The sequence below is a fragment of the Bombina bombina genome, chromosome 1 (genome assembly GCF_027579735.1).
Source record: "Bombina bombina isolate aBomBom1 chromosome 1, aBomBom1.pri, whole genome shotgun sequence".
Classification (NCBI taxonomy): Eukaryota; Metazoa; Chordata; class Amphibia; order Anura; family Bombinatoridae; genus Bombina; species Bombina bombina.
This window is the reverse complement of record NC_069499.1, coordinates 416,479,480-416,506,618: the sequence shown is the minus strand read 5'-3', so window position 1 is coordinate 416,506,618 and position 27,139 is coordinate 416,479,480. Positions and strand designations below refer to the sequence as shown.

Genomic DNA, 27,139 nt, shown 5'->3' with positions numbered 1-27,139 from the left:
ACTGGAGTTTTAAGTAATCTTGTCAGCCTCTCACTGAGAGCATGGATGAAGGTTAAAGTCCGGAGATGCAGGGAGAGTCTTTCTGCGAAACCATCCTGACTCATATTAACAGCTCCTTGGCAATCAGCATTGACGAGTTTCGCTGCCTGCCTTTATTCACTCAAGTCCATGTCAGAAGTGAGGCTACTATCTGTCACACTTGAAGGGCCGTGTTCCTGTTCTATGGCGCTGATTTCGGTAAGATCATTTCATTTTATTTCGATATGTACATGTAATGTTAACGTAAGAAGTCAGGGTCCCAGTGGGACTCCTTTATCTTATGGAATCAAGGGTTAATATCTCCGGAAGGGGGTTATTGAACAGGGGGGACTTTAATCATGTTTCTTATGTGATTCTGTCTGCTAATGTGTAGTGATACATGTGCTAATGGCTATTCAGAACATAACGGCCTTACTGAGTGATGACAGAGAGAGTCTGCTCATTAGTTATTATTATTATTCTTTATTTATAAAGCGCCAACAGATTCCGCAGCACTGTCCATGGGTAACAAAGATAAAAGGACAGTGCAATATGAGACACCAGACAAAATTTAACAAACAAATACAGGGAGAATTGGGAGCCCTGTTCCCATTGCTACTTACTATCTAAATGGGTAGGAGGGTGAAAAACAGGAGGTGGGGACTGCAAAGGTGGGAATGATGTTAGTGTGGAGTTAGATGAGGGCAACTATTAGGCAAGGGGAATTCATTAGTTACTGATTTGGTGATAGGCTTCCATGAACAAGAAGGTCTTTAGGGAGCGTTTAAAGGAGGAGAGGTTGGGGGAAAGTCTGACAGCTCGATGAAGTGCGTTCCAGAGGGTTGGTGCCACACGAGAAGTCCTATAGTCTAGCATGGGAGGAGGTGATGGTAGAAGAAAGGAATAGATGGTTGTTGGATATTAGGGGACGGGCTGGATTATATTTGTTGATGAGTGAGGACAGGTAGGGGGCGCTGCATTGGTAAGGGCTTTGTAGGTCAGAGTGAGAATTTTTAATTTAATTCTGCTGTGAATGGGGAGCCAGTGAAGGGACTCACAGAGGGTTGCAGCGGATACAGAGCATCCGAAGAGGTGGATTAGCCTAGCAGAGGCATTTAGATTTGATTGAAGGGGGTAGAGCTTGGAGAGAGGAAGGCCAATTAGTAGGTTGTTACAGTAGTCAAGCCAGGAAATTACTAGGGAATGGATTAGCTGTTTAATAGTTTCAGCACACAGAAAAGGACATTTTTTGGAGATATTGCGTAGGTGGTTGCGACAGGATGAAGAGAGCGATTGGATGTGGGGTATGAAGGACAGATTGGAGTCAAGTGTAACTCCTAGGCAGCGGAGATGGGGAGATAGCGGTGTCACCAACAGTGATAGTAAAGTTAGAAACTGGAGTAGAATTAGATGGGGGGATTAGAGGAAGCTCAGTCTTGGACATGTTGATTTTTAGGTGGTGAGAGGCCATCCAGGAAGAAATGACAGGCAGTCGCTGATGTGGGAAAGGACAGAAGGAGAGAGTGCAGGGGTGAATAGGTAGATCTGAGTATCATCAGCATAGAGGTGATAGTTGAAGCCATAGCTACTGATAAGTTTACCCAGTGAGGAAGTATAAATAGAGAAGAGTAGAGGGCGTAGAACAGAGCCTTGAGGTACTCCAACAGACAAAGGCAATGGAGAGGAGGAGTCACCAGCAAATGAGACAAAAAAGGACCTATTAGAGAGATAAGAGTGGATCCAGGAGAGGGCAATGTCACAGAGCCCAAGGGAGCTGAGAGTCTGTAGGAGGAGGGGATGGTCAACAGTGTCAAGGCAGCAGACAGATCAAGTAAGATAAGTATAGAATAGTGGCCATTGTTTTTAGCAGAAAGAAGATCATTAGTAACCTTGGTGAGGGCAGTCTAAGTTGAGTGTTGGGGACGGAAGCCAGATTGCATGGGATCAAGCAATGAGTTAGAGGATAGGAAATGGGTTAGGCGATCGAAAACTAGTTTTCCAGGACTTTTAAAGCTAACAGAAGCAGTGATATGGGGCGGTAGTTTGCCGGAAAATTGGGGTCGAGGGAGGGTTTTTTTGTAGATGGGGTGACCTTTGCATGTTTGAAGGATAATGGCAATGAACCAGTAGTAAGGAATTGGTTGAATATGTTTGTAAGAGCTGGGGTGAGGATAGAAGACAGAGAAGGTATTAGATGTGAAGGGTTAGGGTCAAGTGGGTAGGTAGTGAGGTGTGAGTAAGATATTAGGGAACTTGCTTAATTCTCAGTGTTTGGGGGAAAGGGAATGAAAGTGGTGGAGGGGGTGACCGGGGGTGGAGATGGAAGGTTGCAGTCTTGTGGTGGGATGTTACAGGAGGTGGTGAGAGCCAGTGAAGGGACTCACAGAGGGTTGCAGCGGATACAGAGCATCCGAAGAGGTGGATTAGCCTAGCAGAGGCATTTAGATTTGATTGAAGGGGGTAGAGCTTGGAGAGAGGAAGGCCAATTAGTAGGTTGTTACAGTAGTCAAGCCAGGAAATTACTAGGGAATGGATTAGCTGTTTAATAGTTTCAGCACACAGAAAAGGACATTTTTTGGAGATATTGCGTAGGTGGTTGCGACAGGATGAAGAGAGCGATTGGATGTGGGGTATGAAGGACAGATTGGAGTCAAGTGTAACTCCTAGGCAGCGGAGATGGGGAGATAGCGGTGTCACCAACAGTGATAGTAAAGTTAGAAACTGGAGTAGAATTAGATGGGGGGATTAGAGGAAGCTCAGTCTTGGACATGTTGATTTTTAGGTGGTGAGAGGCCATCCAGGAAGAAATGACAGGCAGTCGCTGATGTGGGAAAGGACAGAAGGAGAGAGTGCAGGGGTGAATAGGTAGATCTGAGTATCATCAGCATAGAGGTGATAGTTGAAGCCATAGCTACTGATAAGTTTACCCAGTGAGGAAGTATAAATAGAGAAGAGTAGAGGGCGTAGAACAGAGCCTTGAGGTACTCCAACAGACAAAGGCAATGGAGAGGAGGAGTCACCAGCAAATGAGACAAAAAAGGACCTATTAGAGAGATAAGAGTGGATCCAGGAGAGGGCAATGTCACAGAGCCCAAGGGAGCTGAGAGTCTGTAGGAGGAGGGGATGGTCAACAGTGTCAAGGCAGCAGACAGATCAAGTAAGATAAGTATAGAATAGTGGCCATTGTTTTTAGCAGAAAGAAGATCATTAGTAACCTTGGTGAGGGCAGTCTAAGTTGAGTGTTGGGGACGGAAGCCAGATTGCATGGGATCAAGCAATGAGTTAGAGGATAGGAAATGGGTTAGGCGATCGAAAACTAGTTTTCCAGGACTTTTAAAGCTAACAGAAGCAGTGATATGGGGCGGTAGTTTGCCGGAAAATTGGGGTCGAGGGAGGGTTTTTTTGTAGATGGGGTGACCTTTGCATGTTTGAAGGATAATGGCAATGAACCAGTAGTAAGGAATTGGTTGAATATGTTTGTAAGAGCTGGGGTGAGGATAGAAGACAGAGAAGGTATTAGATGTGAAGGGTTAGGGTCAAGTGGGTAGGTAGTGAGGTGTGAGTAAGATATTAGGGAACTTGCTTAATTCTCAGTGTTTGGGGGAAAGGGAATGAAAGTGGTGGAGGGGGTGACCGGGGGTGGAGATGGAAGGTTGCAGTCTTGTGGTGGGATGTTACAGGAGGTGGTGAGTGCCCCAGCCATTGGGGGTGTAAAAATAGGTGCCGTTTAGTGTTGGTCCATATTGCAACTCCAAAGTTATGGAGGATTCTGATCTTTTAGACACGGATAGCTCCGATTTGGAGAATGCGTCTTGCGAAGAATATGAAATGGCCCGGGTTATCCATGCCCATCAGTTATGTTCTGATTGCCGTGCAAGAGTACTCTCTTCTCCCGAACCAGGGAACTTAGAGTGCGTTGAGCCATCCACCCTCGAGGATTCCATGTCCTGTGAGGCGCGTGCCCCAGAACCTTCTTTTGCTACGCAAGCAGGTTGTCCCTATGGCCGCTACTCCTCTGGAAGGCGGCTTCCGCATGGCCATATCTATGGCGCTGGCTCATATCTCCCAAGTGAAATATTTTTAAGGTACTGTCAGTGTTCTGTCAACCAGGGCCTGTCGGGTGTGAGATCACCTGATTCAGTTTGGCCTTCTGGGGAAGCAATGTCCTCTGAGGTGTCAGGGGCCCTATCCTCAGGGCTGGGGGTCGTCCATCGATCCAGCGCAAGTTGATTTTGCCTTCCGTTATAGGATGGCGCGTCTTCGTGTTCTACTTAGGCATGTTTTGACAGTGCTGGAGGATTCCAGCCCTAGTGGGCTGAGGGATACCGGCCTTCTGTGCTGGATGGCAAGCTGGGTTAGACGTTTGGGGATGAAACCAATCTCCTTGATGTCTCTGTTTTTTCTTTCTTTTATGTATCGGTTCCAGTTCTTAGCTTGGGAAAATGGGGCCTATGGCTGGTCCGGTTGGCGAACCCATTCTCCTTGGGCGTTCAGCCGAGGGTGCTGCCTTATTTTTATTTTGATCTGGTTAGGATGTGTTTGATTTGTTTTAAAAAACTCATGTCTTATATAATTTCCGTTTTGGGAACGTTCTTTCTCTGGAACCGATATTTGCAATTTTGTGGTCGCATGTGCACTTTCTCGGAAGATGCACATTTTTTTGTTAAGAACATAGTTATGTTTCTATTTCATATTATTGAACCTTCGGGTCGATTTTTCTTGGACTTTTGGACAGTTCTGGAGTGCTCTTGTACCAAGCAGGTACTGGTCGGGTGCTAGCTGCTGTTCCTTCTGGTTAATGTCACCCTCGATGTGCTGATATCCTGTTGGAATGTCACTTTGGCCTATTGATGTGGGCTCCGAGCTTGGATCCTGCTACAATGTATGGGGCTAGTGCTGGGATCCAACACTTTTGGAAGGAAGGTTGTGAGCTCCAATCTAAGTCAGCCTTTTCTTGCAATTTGCTTTGAATACGTGACCGACTTTTTAAAGCTTTATCGTGGTTCTAGTGGTCCTTTTGGACTCGGAACCGTAGTTCTCCATTCCTTTAGAGTTTGGAGATGTGGATGTCCTCTGGCGGTTTGGAACACCATTTTGATGGACGATTTGCGTTTTCGCTTTCTGAATTTTCCAGATGTCGGCTCTTGTATGCTAGTCGCATTCCTTTTGCAGTGGCGGAGACTCCATTTTTTCCCCTTCTTTGGGGGTCATCTATGTCTGGAAGCGTGGGTATGTCCTTCCTTTTTCTCAGTATCTGGCTTGCTCTAGTACTTGAGCGCAGCGGTGTGGATCACCCCGTTTGTTCTACCAGGAGCTGCGAGGCTCCCATTGTTATTCCTGTTGCTGGGATTTACGGGAGACTGATCCTGTAAGGATCTCGGGAGATATGTTATCTTCTCAATCTAAGAGCTGTCCCTGGTAATACTGTGTTCTTTGGACTCTTGGGTGCTATCCTTCGACCTTTTAGCAGATGTAGCCCTTTGGGCTTGTGGGTAGGAGGTCCGGGGTCAGATACAAACCTTCACCTTTTTGGGGTCAAGAAAATGGGTTTTATTTATCTACACTGGAGTATAGATCAGGTAGTCGAGCTTGTCTACAAAGGGTTATCTTAAGATCCGATGGTACTGGTTGCCATTTTCTTAGACTTGTTATGAGTTTTTTCAGACTCTTGGGTTTGAGGCTGTTGCTGGTACCCTATGTCTACAGACTTTGGATGGTGAAAGGCTCTCTCAGGGGTTCATTCCTAACCATAGGAGGCAGCTTAAGGGTTCCTCAGGAGGTTAGATCTTTCGATCGGTCCTTATTCTGAGGGACTCTGTCTTAGGACCACGTCTCTTGTCTGGAACGGGCATGGGCGGTTCAGTTCTACCTTGGGGTTGGATCTCCCGCGTATCCCTTTGAAAGGATTTTTTTGGCTTTCATGGGAGATTGATATCTGCCTGAAGCTTAAGTTTGAAGTTTCTCTGACGGGTCTCTACTTGTCTTCTGGGGCAACTAATGCTTCCTTGTAGACTCTGCTGTCATATCACCTGAGTTGGCGTAATGACCAAAGGGTTTCGCCTCTAGGTAGGGTGTTTACCATTTTCTCTACTTACTCTTCTCCTCACCTATGGTGGGGGATGAGTTTTTTGCATTTGCTCTCCTTTAATTTGGAGGTACCTCAGTATCCGTGAAGGCCTGTGGGTCCCTGTTTTTCTTGCTTCAGAGGTTTTTTCCCCCCTTCCTTGCGTACTCAGGATCACGGGTCTGGATTCTGGTATTAGGACGCGGTAGGTCAGAGTTCTATCTTCCTTTTGGGAGTGTTCCTTCTTTAGGGAAGGCAGCCAGGTGGGGGTTCTAAACCCGAGCACTTAATTCCTGTCATCGCTCATGGTAGCATGCCAGTTTTAAGTAAGTGGTCAGAGCTCTACTCAGGGGTTTCTCTCCCTTGCAGACCCATCCCTTCTCTTCTGAGGTCTGGGCGGAGTTTTCGGTACTCTTTGTCTTTGATCTTTACCAGCCTTTGGGCTGAGGCCGTTACCTTGAAATGAAGGTCTGGGATTGGTCTGCTTTGTTAAGTATGACCGTGTACTTTTATCGAGTCTAGATGTCCATCTCTCTACTAGTGGCGTCTGCTGCTGGGATGGGACGCTCCTTGGAGTCCGGATTTATTCTGGACAGGAGCTGTTGCTGATGTTTCTTGGCGATTCTCGGTGGGATGAGGTCCCACGATGGCTTAGGGTCAGTTACCCTGTCTATGCTTATCTAGTCTGACGGGTTTTCGCCTTGACGATGATACAATGGGGAACTCGAGGATTTGGAGCACCATAGGTTGTAGGGCGCTGTGTCTTGGATCGGAGGGTGGCTCTCTGGTCATCCTAGTTATCATTTTTTTCCTGAGTTTGTAATTTATCTTTCTGGTCCTTGCCCTTCTAGGGAGTTAGTCTCCCTGGGCAGTGGTCCTGTAGCAACCTTGGGTTTGCTCTAAGTTTTGCTTTTGAGTTTTCTTTATTCCCTTGTTGGATAGTCCTTTGGATCTCTTATTGGATTCTCTGTCTCCCTCTCGGGGGTAGATAGAGGTTCTTGTCCTTTAGGTCGGGGTTACGCTTCGTGGGAGTCGAGAGCCGCAGGGCCGGCTCCTTGGAGGCTTTTGTGCTCAGCGGACTCTGGGAATTTTGAGTGGTCCCTAGCACGTCTTTGCAGGTTGTGTAACTGATGAGCAGTTAACTGGGCTTCCCGTTTTTTCCCCTTTGTCATTTTCAGTTTTTTGTAGGGTGTTGGGTAATTTCAGGCTGTAGTGCCTTTCGCAGGGCTGCATTTTTGTACCCGCCCTTTGTTTGCATTCAGTGTCCTCTATAGCTTGGGTGTTGTTTCCCCAAAAGTAATGAATGCAGCTTTGAACTCTTCCCATTTAAGAAGAAAAACTTAAATTATGCTTGCCTGATAATTTTCTTTTCCTCTGACGGGAAGAGTCTACAGCTCCCCGCCCGCGTTTATCGATGAGGCGGCTGTAACTTAGCTTCTTCTTCTGGCACCTTTTTCACCCTGATATTTCTCCTACTGTTCCTTGTTCCCTTGGCAGAATGACTGGGGGATGAGGGAAGTGGGGTAGGTATTTAAGCCTTTGGCTGGGGTGTCTTTGCCTCCTCCTGGTGGCCAGGTTCTGAATTCCCAAAAGTAATGAATGCAGCTGTGGACTCTTCCTGTCAGAAGAAAAGAAAATTATCAGGTAAGCATAATTTTTTTATCACTAGATGCCACAGACCCACATTAATAAACGCATACACTTTTTCTCTTTCTTTCATTTATAAATAGTTGATTTTAAAGGGATATGAAACTAACTCTTTTAGTAAAAACAAATATTTAAAATCAAAGTAGAAAAAGATACATTTTGTGTAAATACAAACAAAAAAAAATTACAAACAGCTTACTTGTTTCACATATCTCATTGTAACCACTGCCCTGAGGGAGATAAGAAAGTAGCTCTGTTTTGGACCTAATTTGCGTTCTGCCTCTTCTGAACATTGGCAAAACAGAATTAATGTCCCTCTAGTAGGGATGTGCATTTCGGATTGCTTGCTAGAATCCGAATGCAGAAGAAGGCGGCCGCTCATAGCATTCGGCTCTTTTTGGAGACAGATTTTACTTGTAAAAGTGCAACAGACTAAGATCTGAATTTGCACAGATCTTAGTGTGTTTATCTTCCACAAGAAAAAATTTGTCTCCAAAAAAGTGGCCGTCTTCTTCTGCATTCGGATCCTAACAAAGGATTCAAATGCACATTCCTACTCTCTAGCATTATCGGAATAGTAAACCAGCTTGTTACCCTAGAAGATTATGACCTCACTATAGATAAGCGTTCCTGTTATATTAAATAATGGACACTGCACAAATTAAGATAACAAAATAGACGTGAAAGCTAAAATCTTTAAAATTATAAATAATACATATTTCTCCAACATAGGTGTGTCCGGTCCACGGCGTCATCCTTACTTGTGGGATATTCTCTTCCCCAACAGGAAATGGCAAAGAGCCCAGCAAAGCTGGTCACATGATCCCTCCTAGGCTCCGCCTACCCCAGTCATTCTCTTTGCCGTTGTACAGGCAACATCTCCACGGAGATGGCTTAGAGTTTTTTAGTGTTTAACTGTAGTTTTTATTATTCAATCAAGAGTTTGTTATTTTAAAATAGTGCTGGTATGTACTATTTACTCAGAAACAGAAAAGAGATGAAGATTTCTGTTTGTATGAGGAAAATGATTTTAGCACCGTAACTAAAATCCATGGCTGTTCCACACAGGACTGTTGAGAGCAATTAACTTCAGTTGGGGGAACAGTGTGCAGTCTCTTGCTGCTTGAGGTATGACACATTCTAACAAGACGATGTAATGCTGGAAGCTGTCATTTTTCCCTATGGGATCCGGTAAGCCATGTTTATTACGATGGTAAATAAGGGCTTCACAAGGGCTTATTAAGATTGTAGACTTTTCTGGGCTAAATCGATTCAGTTTTAAAACATATTTAGCTTTGAGGAATCATTTTATCTGGGTATATTGATATTACAAATATCGGCAGGCACTGTATTAGACACCTTATTTCTCTGGGGCTTTCCCAAAGCATAAGCAGAGCCTCATTTTCGCGCCGGTGTGGCGCACTTGTTTTTGAGAGGCATGGCATGCAGTCGCATGTGAGAGGAGCTCTGATACTTAGAAAAGACTTTCTGAAGGCGTCATTTGGTATCGTATTCCCCTTTGGGTTTGGTTGGGTCTCAGCAAAGCAGATACCAGGGACTGTAAAGGGGTTAAAGTGTTAAAACGGCTCCGGTTCCGTTATGTTAAGGGTTAAAGCTTCCAAATTGGTGTGCAATACTTTTAAGACTTTAAGACACTGTGGTGAAAATTTGGTGAATTTTGTACAATTCCTTCATGTTTTTTCGCAATTGCAGTAATAAAGTGTGTTCAGTTTAAAATTTAAAGTGACAGTAACGGTTTTATCTTAAAACGTTTTTTGTACTTTATTATCAAGTTTATGCCTGTTTAACATGTCTGAACTACCAGATAGACTGTGTTCTGAATGTGGGGAAGCCAGAATTCCTGTTCATTTAAATAAATGTGATTTATGTGATAATGACAATGATGCCCAAGATGATTCCTCAAGTGAGGGGAGTAAGCATGGTACTGCATCATTCCCTCCTTCGTCTACACGAGTCTTGCCCACTCAGGAGGCCCCTAGTACATCTAGCGCGCCAATACTCCTTACTATGCAACAATTAACGGCTGTAATGGATAATTCTGTCAAAAACATTTTAGCCAAAATGAACCCTTGTCAGCGTAAGCGTGGCTGCTCTGTTTTAGTTACTGAAGAGCATGACGACGCTGATATTAATATCTCTGAAGGACCCCTAACTCAATCTGAGGGGGCCAGGGAGGTTTTGTCTGAGGGAGAAATTACTGATTCAGGGAACATTTCTCAACAGGCTGAACCTGATGTAATTGCATTTAAATTTAAGTTGGAACATCTCCGCATTCTGCTTAAGGAGGTATTATCCACTCTGGATGATTGTGAAAAGTTGGTCATCCCAGAGAAACTATGTAAAATGGACAAGTTCCTAGAGGTGCCGGAGCTCCCAGAAGCTTTTCCTATACCCAAGCGGGTGGCGGACATTGTTAATAAAGAATGGGAAAGGCCCGGTATTCCTTTCGTCCCTCCCCCCATATTTAAAAAATTGTTTCCTATGGTCGACCCCAGAAAGGACTTATGGCAGACAGTCCCCAAGGTCGAGGGAGCGGTTTCTACTTTAAACAAACGCACCACTATACCCATAGAGGATAGTTGCGCTTTCAAAGATCCTATGGATAAAAAATTAGAAGGTTTGCTTAAAAAGATGTTTGTTCAGCAGGGTTACCTTCTACAACCAATTTCATGCATTGTCCCTGTCACTACAGCCGCATGCTTCTGGTTTGATGAGCTGATAAAGGCGCTCGATAGTGATTCTCCTCCTTATGAGGAGATTATGGACAGAATCAATGCTCTCAAATTGGCTAATTCTTTCACCCTAGACGCCACTTTGCAATTGGCTAGGTTAGCGGCTAAGAATTCTGGGTTTGCTATTGTGGCGCGCAGAGCGCTTTGGTTGAAATCTTGGTCGGCTGATGCGTCTTCCAAGAACAAGCTACTAAACATTCCTTTCAAGGGGAAAACGCTGTTTGGCCCTGACTTGAAAGAGATTATCTCGGATATCACTGGGGGTAAGGGCCACGCCCTTCCTCAGGATCGGCCTTTCAAGGCGAAAAATAGACCTAATTTTCGTCCCTTTCGTAAAAACGGACCAGCCCAAAGTGCTACGTCCTCTAAGCAAGAGGGTAATACTTCTCAAGCCAAGCCAGCTTGGAGACCAATGCAAGGCTGGAACAAGGGAAAGCAGGCCAAGAAACCTGCCACTGCTACCAAGACAGCATGAAATATTGGCCCCCGATCCGGGACCGGATCTGGTGGGGGGCAGACTCTCTCTCTTCGCTCAGGCTTGGGCAAGAGATGTTCTGGATCCTTGGGCGCTAGAAATAGTCTCCCAGGGTTATCTTCTGGAATTCAAGGGACTTCCCCCAAGGGGGAGGTTCCACAGGTCTCAGTTGTCTTCAGACCACATAAAAAGACAGGCGTTCTTACATTGTGTAGAAGACCTGTTAAAAATGGGAGTGATTCATCCTGTTCCACTAAGAGAACAAGGGATGGGGTTCTACTCCAATCTGTTCATAGTTCCCAAAAAAGAGGGAACGTTCAGACCAATCTTAGATCTCAAGATCTTAAACAAGTTTCTCAAGGTTCCATCTTTCAAGATGGAAACCATTCGAACTATTCTTCCTTCCATCCAGGAGGGTCAATTCATGACCACGGTGGATTTAAAGGATGCGTATCTACATATTCCTATCCACAAGGAACATCATCGGTTCCTAAGGTTCGCATTCCTGGACAAACATTACCAGTTCGTGGCGCTTCCTTTCGGATTAGCCACTGCTCCAAGGATTTTCACAAAGGTACTAGGGTCCCTTCTAGCGGTGCTAAGACCAAGGGGCATTGCAGTAGTACCTTACCTGGACGACATTCTGATTCAAGCGTCGTCCCTTCCTCAAGCAAAGGCTCACACGGACATTGTCCTGGCCTTTCTCAGATCTCACGGCTGGAAAGTGAACGTGGAAAAGAGTTCTCTATCCCCGTCAACAAGGGTTCCCTTCTTGGGAACAATTATAGACTCCTTAGAAATGAGGATCTTTCTAACAGAGGCAAGAAAAACAAAACTTCTAGACTCTTGTCGGATACTTCATTCTGTTCCTCTTCCTTCCATAGCTCAGTGCATGGAAGTGATCGGGTTGATGGTGGCGGCAATGGACATAGTTCCTTTTGCGCGCATTCATCTAAGACCATTACAACTGTGCATGCTCAGTCAGTGGAATGGGGACTATACAGACTTGTCTCCGAAGATACAAGTAAATCAGAGGACCAGAGACTCACTCCGTTGGTGGCTGTCCCTGGACAATCTGTCTCAAGGGATGACGTTCCGCAGACCAGAGTGGGTCATTGTCACGACCGACGCCAGTCTGATGGGCTGGGGCGCGGTCTGGGGATCCCTGAAAGCTCAGGGTCTTTGGTCTCGGGAAGAATCTCTTCTACCGATAAATATTCTGGAACTGAGAGCGATATTCAATGCTCTCAAGGCCTGGCCTCGGCTAGCGAGGACCAAGTTCATACGGTTTCAATCAGACAACATGACAACTGTTGCGTACATCAACCATCAGGGGGGAACAAGGAGTTCCCTAGCGATGGAAGAAGTGACCAAAATCATTCTATGGGCGGAGTCTCACTCCTGCCACCTGTCTGCTATCCACATCCCAGGAGTGGAAAATTGGGAAGCGGATTTTCTGAGTCGTCAGACATTGCATCCGGGGGAGTGGGAACTCCATCCGGAAATCTTTGCCCAAGTCACTCACCTGTGGGGCATTCCAGACATGGATCTGATGGCCTCTCGTCAGAACTTCAAAGTTCCTTTCTACGGGGCCAGATCCAGGGATCCCAAGGCGGCTCTAGTGGATGCACTAGTAGCACCTTGGACCTTCAAACTAGCTTATGTGTTCCCGCCATTTCCTCTCATCCCCAGGCTGGTAGCCAGGATCAATCAGGAGAGGGCGTCGGTGACCTTGATAGCTCCTGCGTGGCCACGCAGGACTTGGTATGCAGATCTGGTGAATATGTCATCGGCTCCACCTTGGAAGCTACCTTTGAGACGAGACCTTCTTGTTCAGGGTCCGTTCGAACATCCGAATCTGGTTTCACTCCAGCTGACTGCTTGGAGATTGAACGCTTGATTTTATCGAAGCGAGGATTCTCAGATTCTGTTATCGATACTCTTGTTCAGGCCAGAAAGCCTGTAACTAGAAAGATTTCCACAAAATTTGGAAAAAATATATCTGTTGGTGTGAATCTAAAGGATTCCCTTGGGACAAGGTTAAGATTCCTAGGATTCTATCCTTCCTTCAAGAAGGATTGGAAAAAGGATTATCTGCAAGTTCCCTGAAGGGACAGATTTCTGCCTTGTCGGTATTACTTCACAAAAAGCTGGCAGCTGTGCCAGATGTTCAAGCCTTTGTTCAGGCTCTGGTTAGAATCAAGCCTGTTTACAAACCTTTGACTCCTCCTTGGAGTCTCAATTTAGTTCTTTCAGTTCTTCAGGGGGTTCCGTTTGAACCCTTACATTCCGTTGATATTAAGTTATTATCTTGGAAAGTTTTGTTTTTAGTTGCGATTTCTTCTGCTAGAAGAGTCTCAGAATTATCTGCTCTGCAGTGTTCTCCTCCTTATCTGGTGTTCCATGCAGATAAGGTGGTTTTACGTACTAAACCTGGTTTTCTTCCAAAAGTTGTTTCTAACAAAAACATTAACCAGGAGATTATCGTACCTTCTCTGTGTCCAAAACCAGTTTCAAAGAAGGAACGTTTATTGCACAATTTGGATGTTGTTCGCGCTCTAAAATTCTATTTAGATGCTACTAAGGATTTTAGACAAACATCTTCCTTGTTTGTTGTTTATTCAGGTAAAAGGAGAGGTCAAAAAGCAACTTCTACCTCTCTCTCTTTTTGGATTAAAAGCATCATCAGATTGGCTTACGAGACTGCCGGACGGCAGCCTCCCGAAAGAATCACAGCTCATTCCACTAGGGCTGTGGCTTCCACATGGGCCTTCAAGAACGAGGCTTCTGTTGATCAGCTATGTAGGGCAGCGACTTGGTCTTCACTGCACACTTTTACCAAATTTTACAAGTTTGATACTTTTGCTTCTTCTGAGGCTATTTTTGGGAGAAAGGTTTTGCAAGCCGTGGTGCCTTCCATTTAGGTGACCTGATTTGCTCCCTCCCTTCATCCGTGTCCTAAAGCTTTGGTATTGGTTCCCACAAGTAAGGATGACGCCGTGGACCGGACACACCTATGTTGGAGAAAACAGAATTTATGTTTACCTGATAAATTTCTTTCTCCAACGGTGTGTCCGGTCCACGGCCCGCCCTGGTTTTTTTAATCAGGTCTGATAATTTATTTTCTTTAACTACAGTCACCACGGTACCATATGGTTTCTCCTATGCAAATATTCCTCCTTAACGTCGGTCGAATGACTGGGGTAGGCGGAGCCTAGGAGGGATCATGTGACCAGCTTTGCTGGGCTCTTTGCCATTTCCTGTTGGGGAAGAGAATATCCCACAAGTAAGGATGACGCCGTGGACCGGACACACCGTTGGAGAAAGAAATTTATCAGGTAAACATAAATTCTGTTTTCAATCATTTCTATTAAGAATAACCCACCGCTTAGTGCTTTTTTTTATTGCAACAACAAAATAGACTTTAATATCCCTTTAAGTCTAGGTGACACAAACAAGATATTTACAAACACACTATCACCTAGATTATGAGTCGGGGGGGGGGGCAGATTAGGGCTTAATAAGTGTAAGATTAGGGGTGTTTAGACTCTGGGTTCATGTTAGGGTGTTAGGTGTATACATAACTTTTATTTCCCCATAGGAATCAATGGGGCTGCGTTACTGAGTTTTACGCTGCTTTTTTGCAGGTGTTAGACTTTTTCTCAGCCGGCTCTCCCCGTTGATTCCTATGGGGAAATCGTGCATGAGTACGTACGACCAGCTCACCCGCTGACTTAAGCAGCGCTGGTATTGAAGTGCAGTAAGGAGCATAATTTTGCTCAACGCTCATTTGTTGCCTTTTTATGCCGGGTTTGTAAAAAACCTGTAATACCAGCTCTGTAGGTAAGTGAGCGGTGAGAAAAAACTGCTTGTTAGCACCGCACAGCTTCTGACTCAAAACTCGTAATCTGGCCGTTAGATTTTTAAAGATTTTCATAGGATTTGGGATTTTTTTGTTGTAATTTAGATTTTTTATTTTTTTTTGGTAGTGTTAGGTTTTTTTAAATTTGTAATTTAGATATGTTAATTGGTAGTTTTTATTTTATTTTATTAGATTAGTTATGTTATGTTAATTTATAGTTTGTTAGGTTTATTTTTATTTCACAGGTAAGTTTTTATTTATTTAAATAGAGTTATATTGTAATTTTAATTTAAAGTTAGGGGTGTGTTAGGTTTAGGTGTTAATAGTTCAATTTAGTGTTTTGCGATTTGGGGGGGACATCCGTATAGGAGTTAATAGGTTTATTTAGTGGTGGAGATGTGGGAGGCCGGAGGTTTAGGGGTTAATAACTTTATTTAGTGGAGGCAATGTCAGGGAGCGGCAGAATAGAGGTTAATAACTTTATTATAGTGGCAGCGATGTCGGGGAGCGGCGGTTTAGGGGTTAATATATTTAAATAGTGTAGAGATGTGGGTGGGCAGCAGATTAGGGGTTTAATATAGTGTTTATGATGCAGGAGGGCGGCGGTTCAGGGGTTAATAGGTAGTTTATTGGTGTTAGTGTACTTTGTAACAGTTTAGTTATGAGTTTTATGAAACATTTTTGTTACACAAAACTCATAACTACTGGTCTCAGATGATGGTATGGATCGTGTCGGTATAGGCTGTAACGCAAGCATTTTAGCCGGACCGCACAACCTGTAATACCGGCTCTATGGAATTCCCACGCAAAAACGTAATTTATTTGAGTGTGGGATTGACGTTGCATTACAGACTAAAATGCTTGCGGTATAGCTATACCTACACAACCCCCAATAGTGCGTTTCTGCTTTTACTCTGAAATTGCCATTTTTTCAGTGTTAAAAGCCGCAACGCAAAACTTGTAATATAGGTGTAAGTCTTCTATATGCCCCTGCAATTACTTTTGGTATTATAAACCTAATAGATAAGTTTAAATTAATGCAAAAAAAATAATTTCTGATTTGTACTTAAAATGAACTCTCAAGCGCATTTTTGGATCAGGGACAAACCAAGCTCATTCTCCCTTACTCAGGTTGGTGATATGGTGTCCAGTGTATTAAAACTATATGTATCCCCTTCTATAGTAAATGTGTGAAGAAATTTCATGCAGTAAATAAAATTAGATCTTTTTCTGCATGTAATTTCTGAATCAATTTTAGGGACATACTAATGAAATCTCATCCTAGCTATAACATTGTACTTAGACTACCATATTTCTTCCACTTGATCAAACGATTAAATCTATTGTAGTGTCTATTACAGAAAGTGTTGCCCATATCACTGCATATGATTGTAGTTCCTTACCCAACTCCTCCGTCTCAAGTATATGTGTTATGTGCAGGATTCTTAGAAAAATTTAGTTTTTGATTTAAGATTATGTTTACTTTTGGTGTTTGATAATGTGTTATACTTGGTTGTATTTTACCAAGCATTCTGATTTAACTTGGCCTTTAAGTATAATTTCATATTTATTAGTAATTTCTTACATGAAGCAGGTCCTATTTTTTTAATACACATTTGATAAGCATGTTTTTATTGCTATATGTGCAATAGCTATTTAGATACCTGTTTACAATTCAGTGTTTCAATCATATTTTAGGTGCTAATACAAAATTTATCAGACCTGAAAACTAATGGAAGCAAAACAGAGAAGCCCCATGAGAAAAGAACACACCAGCAGATACCTCTTCTTTCTGACACCCAGACTCGCTTACCATTCCAGTCCCAGCAAAAACATTCTCAGGTTTTGTCTCAGCATCTTCCCTTTGTTTTCCAAAGCACTCAGGCCAAGGAGGAGGCTGTGAACAAACATACAAGTGTAATACAGTCTACTGGATCGGTCTCTAATGTGAAGCCTTTGTCTATGGTAAATCAGTCCATTAAGGAGTTAGGTTTGAAATTAGAAGCCCCCTCTTCTGAAGGACTCAAAGCTGGGAAAAAAAATACCTCTGAAGAATCTAATGCTTTACCCAGTGACTTGAGAATAAAAAGGGTAAGATACATTATCAGTTATCTATAGAAAACCCCTCTTAAATAATATGTTCAATTCCAGTTTTGGTTGGGAATTTTGAGCAAACGAATAGTAACTTAAAACATATACAGCAGAGTTTGTACAATTATACCTATTTTAGGAATGTGCTGTTTTTATCAAGTTGCTCATGGTGGAAAATACATTAGGGACAGACAAGTAGATCTCACAAACAAGTCACTTTCTATACTGTGACCACTCTAGTGCGTAGCTACCAATCACTGACAATGTTTAGCTATGGACCAATAGTGTATTGTTGCTACACAGCGGACTTTAACTGTGTATTTAACCCTTGTGTAGAGGATGATTACATAGTTCTTTGTATTTTACTTTAAAAGTGAATTTACAACTGTATTGCCATATTTCAGTTAAGTAATCTTGGGAATCTAAACATTTTCTTTTTTGTTTAATATACATAATATATGCGTTGTCATTAGAGCATTACTGAGCTGTGCAAATACAAGGCTTTATACAGTCAAACTCTAGTCTCTAGTATCAAAATATCACTGGCAACATTATGGCAGCAAAACTACAACCCATTACCGTAACACCCTATGATGTTGTGGTTGTTCCTACAATGCTGTCACAGAATATTGTGGCTTTTTTCTTACCTCTTGTATATCTTTAACATACAAGTTAACATTTTTTTCCACGTTACAGTCTCTATCTAATTTTGTGTAATAGCTTTTATTTACTATGCATCAGTATAAAATTATTATTAATTGAAAAAACCTTCAAGCTACTACACAGTTGATAATAGGAGTGTTCATTGAAGAAATAATTGTGTTTAACAACAAGAGATAGATTCACTAGTGCAATCACAGCGGTAAAGAGAAAGTATTCTTTGTATTTTATTCAGACATTACAAATGTATACACTAATTTGGGGAAGTATTATTTCATATTATTCATATTGTTTGAAATTCCAAACTGTATATGCAATCCTTAATACATTTGAGATAGCGCCATTACATCAATTTGCAGTGGATTATTACAATGCATTTCTTAAGAACCAGTGTAATCTCATCTTTTTTTTGTTTAAAGGGACAGTCTAGGCCAAAATAAACTTTCATGATTCAGATAGAGCATGTAATTTTAAACAATTTTTCAATTTACTTTTATCACCAATTTTGCTTTGCTCTCTTGGTATTCTCAGTTGAAAGCTTAACCTAGGAGGTTCATATGCTAATTTCTTAGACCTTGAAGCCCACCTCTTTCAGATTGCATTTTAACAGTTTTTCACCACTAGAGGGTGTTAGTTCACGTATTTCATATAGATAACACTGTGCTCGTGCACAAGAAGTTATCTGGGAGCAGGCACTGATTGGCTAGACTGCAAGTCTATCAAAAGAACTGAAAAAAGGGGCAGTTTGCAGAGGCTTAGATACAAGATAATCACAGAGGTTAAAAGTATATTATTATAACTGTGTTAGTTATGCAAAACTGGGAAATGGGTAATAAAGGGATTATCTATCTTTTAAAACAATAAAAATTCTGGTGTAGACTGTCCCTTTAATACAACTGGTATCTTGTATCAATTTTCTGGATAAAAGATGCACAGATGGTCCAATTCATTACATCTGTTTGTTTTATACTTGTACAGGATCAACACAAACTAACATTCCCATCACAGTTAAACAAGCCACAGGAGGGTTCCAAGCACCAGAAAAAGGTTATTACAACATTACCGGTTTCCAGCCCTGCTCCTAGCCCTTTAGGTCACCAACCAACATCTTTAGAGAACAATCACTCTAACCCATTCTTGACAAATGCACTGATAGGTAACCACCAACCAAATGGAGTAATCCCTTGCATGATGCAAGATGCTCCCTTAGCACTTACTACAAAATCAAAGAGCCAGAGTAAAATAAATGAGAACACTGTTACTTCTGCTGGCTCTCAGTTCCTCTCCCCATTGAATCTGAGTTCTTGTGTGAAAAACAATTCTTCCAGCAAACAGTCGCTTGGACCTATAGGGTCTCCCGTATTACAAAGTCTTTGTAAAGAGAAAGTACCAGGCAATAATTCTACACCAGCAATAAAAACTTCCCATCGACTCAGTGTTGCAAAGTCACTGCTGGAAAAATTTAGAGGAACAGACTCAGATATTCCTAGTAGCAAAGATTCTGATGACTCAAATGAAGAAGATGATGATGAAGAAGAGGATGATGAAGATGAGGACGAAGAAGATGAAGATGATGATTCTGATAGTCAATCAGGTAAATGGTTTCATTACAGTGAATTAAATTTATGTGAAAATTTGATTTTTTTTTTTCTAGATTAAACTCTACCTTTTTACATTATTATTATATTATTATACTTTATTTACGAAGCGCCAACATATTCCACAACGCTGCCCATGGATACAATTCATTTAAATAAAACAATAATATAAAACTTCTAAGAGACAGGACAACGTTTACAAACACATACAGGAGGAATTGAGGGCCCTGTTCCCGTGGGAATTTACAATCTAGAAGGGTAGGAGGGTGAGAAACAGGAGGTGAGGACTGCAAGAGTGAGAAAGATGTTAATGCAGAGTTAGATGAAGTTAGATGAAGTTAAATGTTTATACCTTTTTTACATGTATAATAACTCTTGAAATAAAAACACATTCATGGTATACTATGTCTAAGATAAGCATAGGGTTGTGTTTTTTTTAAATTATATAAACATCCCATTTCACTGTGTAACATTTAGAATTTTAATAGAAACACTTGTGATATGCGTTGATATTCGTAATTTGTTGTGTGGCCCACCAAGCATATTGTTTTTATTTATTGGGGATTCAATCCTTTGCTCTTCCTATAAAGGGATACTAAACCCAAATGTTTCTTTCATGATTCAGATAGAGCATACAATTTTAAGCAACTTTTTAGTTTACTCCTATTATCAATTTTTCTTAGTTCTCTTGCTATCTTTGTTTAAAAATCAGTAATGTAAAGCTTAGGAGCATTACATTTAGCCACCAATAAGCATGCGTAACCCAGGTTCTAAACCAAAAATGGGCCATCTTCGAAGCTTAACATTCCTACTTTTTAAATAAACATAGCAAGAGAATGAAGAAAAAATGATAATAGAAGTAAATTAGAAAGTTGCTTAAAATTGCCTGCTCTATCTGAAGCATTAAAGAAAAAATGTGGGTTTAGTTTCCCTTTAAGTGTTGACAGCGATGTTTAACATTCACACTCAAATGTCTGCTGTATGATTGGCAGGGTGTGCGTAAAGTAACGTTTCTCATCACAAACCTTGTGATAACTTTTACTCAAAACATTTTTGGACACTGATGTGTATTGCAAAAATTATTTTATGCAAGGTTGAAACACTTTACTGTCTGTTTTAAATTTGCTTTTAAGTTTCTTTTGTTTGTTTTTTAGCTTGTTTATTTTCACATACTATTTTTTACAGGGGTGGTATGATCATGATGTACAAGAAGATATTGTTGCTTTTGATCCTAAATTCAGTGTATCATCTTTTCCATGACAGCTCAGCTGTTCTCTGTCTATTTCTGATTCCTTACCATTCCTCTTTGTTATGCAATACCAATTGATATGGTCTCATGGGCCAGCACAAGCTCCTGGACAGCAATAACATATTGATCTAAATGATCATACTGTGACACACAGTCGCCTTGTTACAATGTTGTACTACTGAAAACCGAGGTCCAGAGTATTCCCATATTCCTTTTTCCTATGGCCACCTGGGATAAGAGTTGGACAGCTTTCTTGCACTCACACACACCTTATCGCATCTGTGACCGTGGGTAACATTTTTCCTTTCTACCCACACATTTCTCCAGATTTTAATTCTCTAACATTGGCCACACTTTTTATTATGGAGCTACTAGAAGGAGCTTTTCTCTTGCATCAAAATGTATTGCTGTACTGTTATGTACAGAGGATTACTCATTCTGCTTTTTTATGTGTTTACTGCTACATATCCATTTATACTACCTGCTGGAGCACTCTTACTCGCTCTCTCACTTATTTTCGGTAGCTCTGGCACAGCTGCAGGACTCCATGCAGCATCTTCACATAACTCTTATTTGTCTACAGCTGCTTCTATTAACTTTTATGATATACTTATTTTTAAAGGGACATGAAACCCAAACATTTTCTGTTGTGTTATTGTAAACAACTTTCCTATTTACTTCTATTATTAAATGTGCTTCATTCTCTTAGTATCATTTGTTGAAAGATCAGCAGAGCATTAATGGAAGCTAGCTGAACACATTAGGCGAGGCAATGACAAGAGGCATACATGTGCAGCCACCAATCAGTAACTAGCTCCCATTAGATCATTGCAGACATCTCCTTGAACCTACCTAGATATTATTTTCAACAATGGATTCCACGAGAACAAAGCAAATTATTTAATAGAAGTAAAATGAAAAGTTGCTTAAAATTGTATGCTGTGTCCAACTCATGAAAAGAAACATTTTGGGTTTCACGTCCCATTAAAAAAACATATCTATATTGTATAACACAATAGTGTAACTTACAGGGTTCACCAACCCTGTAACAGTCACCAGTTTGTCACAGAAAGGGTTAACAGACCCTTTCCACATTAAGCAGTTTTTCACAGTCTAGCCACTCCAGACAAGCTTGTGATTTAGCTCAGTGGGTGCAAGGGTTAACAAACAGTCTCTTTAATGCCACACACACACTCTCTAAAAACTATCTATGCTGCCACCACTTTAACCCCTTTAACCCCTTAACGACCGAGGACGTGCAGGGTACGTCCTCAAAAAAAAGGCAGTTAATGCCTGAGAACGTACCCTGCACGTCCTCGGTGTGGAAAGCAGCTGGAAGCGATCCTGCTCGCTTCCAGCTGCTTTCCGGTTATTGCAGTGATGCCTCGATATGGAGGCATCCTGCAATAACCTTTGGTAGCCATCCGGTGCAGAGAGAGCCACTCTGTGGCCCTCTCTGCACCGGAGATCGGTGGCTCCCTGCGTTGGTGGGTGGGAGCCGGACCGGGAGGTGGGTGGCGGCCATCGATGGCCCTGGTTATGTGCAGGGGGGGCGGGATCGTGGGCGGGGATGAGCGGGGGCACGCACGGACGCGCGCGCGTGCACGGGAGGGCGGGGGCGGGCGCGTGCACGGGGAGGGAGCGGGTGGGAACCGCTACACTACAGAAAATTTATTAATAAAAAATGTATAAATGTCTAAATATTAAAAAAAAAAAAAAAGATCAGCAAGGTGGTGGGGGTTTGTCTGTGTGGGGGGGGAAGCTACACTACAGAAAAAAGCCAAACAAAAATAAAAAAAGCACTTTTTTTTGCAAACTGGGTACTGGCAGACAGCTGCCAGTACCCAAGATGGCCCCCAATGAGGCAGAGGGGAGGGTTAGAGAGCGGTTTTGGGGGGGATCAGGGAGGTTGGGGGCTAAGGGGGGGATCCTACACCCTAGCATATGTAAATATGCTAAAAAAAAATAAAAAATTTTAAAAAAAACCCTTTTATTTTAGTACTGGCAGACTTTCTGCCAGTACTTAAGATGGCGGGGACAATTGTGGGGTGGGGGAGGGAAGGGAGCTGTTTGGGAGGGATCAGGGGGTGGGATGTGTCAGGTGGGAGGCTGATCTCTACACTAAAGCTAAAATTAACCCTGCAAGCTCCCTACAAACTCCCTAATTAACCCCTTCACTGCTAGCCATAATACACGTGTGAGGCGCAGCAGGATTTAGCGGCCTTCTAATTACCAGAAAGCAACGCCAAAGTCATATATGTCTGCTATTTCTGAACAAAGGGGATCCCAGACAAGTATTTACAACCATTTGTGCCATAATTGCACAAGCTGTTTGTAAATTATTTCAGTGAGAAACCTAAAATTGTGAAAAATTTAACTTTTTTTTCAATTTGATCGCATTTGGCGGTGAAATGGTGGCATGAAATATACCAAAATGTGCCTAGATCAATACTTGGGGTTGTCTACTATACTACACTAAAGCTAAAATTAACCCTACAAGCTCCCTAAAAGCTCCCTAATTAACCCCTTAACTGCTGGGCATAATACACTTGTGGTGCGCAGTGGCATTTAGCGGCCTTCTAATTACCAAAAAGCAACGCCAAAGCCATATATGTCTGCTATTTCTGAACAAAGGGGATCCCAGAGAAGAATTTACAACCATTTATGCCATAATTGCACAAGTTGTTTGTAAATAATTTCAGTGAGAAACCAAAAGTTTGTGAAAAAATTTGTGAAAAAGTGAACGATTTTTTGTATTTGATCGCATTTGGCGGTGAAATGGTGGTATGAAATATACCAAAATTGTCCTAGATCAATACTTTGGGATGTCTACTAAAAAAAAATATATACATGTCAAGGCATATTCAGGGATTCCTGAAAGATATTAGTGTTCTAATGTAACTAGCGCTAATTTTGGAAAAAAGTGGTTTGGAAATAGCAAAGTGCTACTTGTATTTATGGCCCTATAACTTGCAAAAAAAGCAAAGAACATGTAAACATTGGGTATTTCTAAACTCAGGACAAAATTTTGAAACTACAGGCATACCCCGCTTTACGGAACCTTCACTTTACGGACACTCGCGAGTACGTACATAGCTATTACGGACCCTCTCTTTACGGACACTCGCGAGAACGGACAAACCCGCCCCTGCGCACATGAAACAGTTAGTCTCTATGGTTCAGGAAGAGGTTGCCGCGCGCCAGGAAGATGTTGCTGCGCACCAGGAAGAGGTGGGGTTTCCGCTCACTGTGTAGAAGCTGCGCACTTGGCAAGTGAAGTTAAAAAGTGAATCGTGTATAGAAGATTCCTGCACCCAAATTGCTATTTTATTCCTGCCATAATACTGTACTGCACTGAAACCACTTCTGTACATAGAACTTTGGGGAACATATACTGTATACAGTACACGTACAGTACTGATTGTAACACGCTTGGCACACACTGTGTATAGAAGATTCCTGCACCCAAATTGCTGTTTTATTCCTGCCATAATACTGCACTGTACCACTACTTGTACATAGAACTTTGGGGAACATATACTGTATACAGTACACGTACAGTACTGATTGTAACACGCTTGGCACCTAGAGCTGATAATGGCAGATAAAAAGAAATGCCGTAAATCTATTACCTTGGATATGAAGCTTAAAATTATTAGATTGTATGATGAAGGTGTAATTCAAGCTGAAATAGGCCGAAAGCTAGGCTTCACTAGGACCACAATTAACACAGTCATGAAGAACAGAGAAAAAATTGTTGCAGAAGTTAAAAGTGCTACACCTGTTAACACCACAACAATTCGAAAAAGGGATAGCATTGTTGCAGACATGGAGAGACTCCTAATACTTTGGATAGAAAATCAGACAACACGCCATGTTCCTGTAAACCAGGCAATTATACAAAGTAAAGCCTTAAGCTTATTCAATGACCTGAAGGCTAAGAAAGGTGAAGCAGCAAAGGATGCTGAATTTGTTGCAAGCCGTGGATGGTTTGATAGGTTTAAGAAGAGGTCTAATCTACATAACATCAAAGTACAAGGAGAGGCAGCTGCTGCAAATACTGAGGCTGCAGAAAGCTATCCAAGTGAATTTGCAAAAATTATTGAAGATGGAGGCTACTCCATGGATCAAATTTTTAATGTGGATGAGACTGGTCTATTCTGGAAGAAGATGCCTGCAAGAACCTTCATTGCAAGACAGGAAAAATCAATGCCAGGCTACAAGCCAGCTAAAGATAGAATAACCCTTCTGTTAGGTGGCAATGCTTCTGATACCTTAAAGCTAAAGCCTTTGTTTATTTACCGTTTTCAAAATCCAAGAGCTTTGAAGAACTACGTTAAAACTAGACTTCCAGTGCATTGGAGGGCAAATAAAAAAGCATGGGTAACTGCAGCCCTTTTTGAGGATTGGTTTGACACCTGCTTTGTTCCAGAGGTGAAAGCTTATTGCAAAGACAATAATATCCCTTTCAAGATTTTGCTGCTTGTTGATAATGCTCCTGGACACCCTCGAACACTAGAAGAGCTCAACCCTAACATTAGAGTGGAATTCCTACCACCAAATACCACTTCATTACTGCAGCCCATGGATCAATGTGTCATAGCTGCCTTCAAGTTAAACTACTTAAAAAGAACATTCAGTAAGTGTATTGCAGCAATAGACAAAGAAGAAGGTGCAGGGCAAGAAGTCCTATCGAAATTCTGGAAAAGCTACAACATCTTGGATTGCATTAAAACTGTAAGAGATGCTTGGAATGACATAAAGGATACCACAATGAAAAGGGCCTGGAAAAAATTATGCCCACAGTTAGCTGATGATTCTGAAGGCGTTGATGATTCTGTAGCTAATGTTACTGAAAATATTGTAGAGATGGCAAGGCAGTTAGAGCTGGAAGTAGAGCCAGAAGATGTTGCTGAACTGCTTGCATCCCATACTGAGCCCCTCAGCAATGAAGATCTTCTAGAACTTGAAGAGGAGAGAGAAGAAGAAGAAGATTCAAGCTTTCCGTCATCTTGATAGCGCCATGGCTCTTTTTGAAAAGCATGATAGGGACTTTGAAAGAAGCTTCACAGTCAATGGTAACATTTCAGGGGCTTATTCCTGTTACAAAGAAATCTACAGAGAAAAGAAGAAAGCTACACTTCAAACCTCCATAGAGACTTACTTTTCTAAAAGTCCATCAGCACGCAGATCATCATCATCGACAGACAGTCATTTGGATACCAGATCATCAACTGGCAGTCCATTTCCAGCTCTGGCATCACCACCCAGTCCTGCTCCTTCTCTTATTGCTACTTGTAGTACACCCAATTCGCCAGCAAGAAAGCGTCTCGCCTTTGAAGAGTTGACTTGTGAAACAGAAGATACCAGTATGACTTCATCCTTACTAGAATAAATGCTCATAGCTGATCCTAAGCTTAGAAAATGTTGTGTTTACAGTATTTTGCAATACAGTACAGTAAATATGTTCTCTTGTCCTAAGCTGATCCTAAGCTTAGAAAATGTTGTGTTTATTTTGCAATACTGTACAGTACAGTAAATATGTTCTCTTACCCTAAGCTGATCCTAAGCTTAGAAAATGTTGTGTTTATTTTGCAAAACTGTACAGTACAGTAATTATGTTCTCTTGTCCTAAGCTGACCCTAAGCTTAGAAAATGTCTTTATTTTTCAATACAGTACAGTAAATACTGTATGTTCTGTTGCCCTAAGCTGATCCTAAGCTTAGAAATTTTTTTGTTTATTTTGCAATAAATATTTTCTTTTGGCCTAACCTTATAGTATTCTGTTTATTTTAGTTATAAATGTATTATTTATATCAGTTATGCCTATAAATGACTATTATAATGAAGTACAAGCATTGAGAAGTGAAAAAAAAGTATTGCTTCACTTTAAGTACATTTTCGTTTTACATACATGCTCTGGTCCCATTGTGTACGTAAATGTGGGGTATGCCTGTATTTAGCATGGGTGTTTTTTGGTGGTTGTAGATATGTAACAGATTTTTGGGGTCAAAGTTAGAAAAAGTGTGTTTTTTTCAATTTTTCCTCATATTTTATATTTTTTTTATAGTAAATTATAAGATATGATGAAAATAATGGTATCTTTAGAAAGTCCATTTAGTGGCGAGAAAAACGGTATATAATATGTGTGGGTACAGTAAATGAGTAAGAAGAAAATTACATCTAAACACAAACACCTCAAAAATGTAAAAATAGCCTTGGTCCCAAACGGACAGAAAATGGAAAAGTGCTGTGGTCATTAAGGGGTTAAGGACTGGACATTTCAGACTAAAACTTACCCAAAAGACCAGTGCAATTTTAGCCATCACTCCATTTAAACAGAAATAGAGCCTTGTTTTTTTTTTAATTTACCTATCAAAACTATACTTTTTTTATTAGTAGACAACCCAAAGTATTGATCTAGGCCCATTTTGGTATATTTCATGTCACCGTTTCACTGCCAAATGCGATCAAATAAAGTTTTTTTACTTTTTCACATACTTTAGATTTCTCACTGAAATTACACTGTGTGCAGAATTATTAGGCAAATGAGTATTTTGACCACATCATCCTCTTTATGCATGTTGTCTTACTCCAAGCTGTATAGGCTCGAAAGCCTACTACCAATTAAGCATATTAGGTGATGTGCATCTCTGTAATGAGAAGGGGTGTGGTCGAATGACATCAACACCCTATATCAGGTGTGCATAATTATTAGGCAA

General features: G+C 41.6%; 1 protein-coding gene across 9 annotated transcripts in view; it reads left to right on the top strand.

Annotated features, from left to right (window-relative positions):
• Positions 1-27,139, top strand: part of BAZ2B (bromodomain adjacent to zinc finger domain 2B) — an 842,173-nt gene that overhangs the window by 578,004 nt on the left and 237,030 nt on the right. For all 9 annotated transcript variants that reach the window (XM_053698336.1, XM_053698337.1, XM_053698343.1 and 6 more), the window contains 2 exons: positions 16,518-16,910; positions 18,549-19,164. In XM_053698336.1, the coding sequence (XP_053554311.1) occupies positions 16,518-16,910; positions 18,549-19,164 (1,009 nt within the window). The remainder of the gene's footprint in view (positions 1-16,517; positions 16,911-18,548; positions 19,165-27,139) is intronic.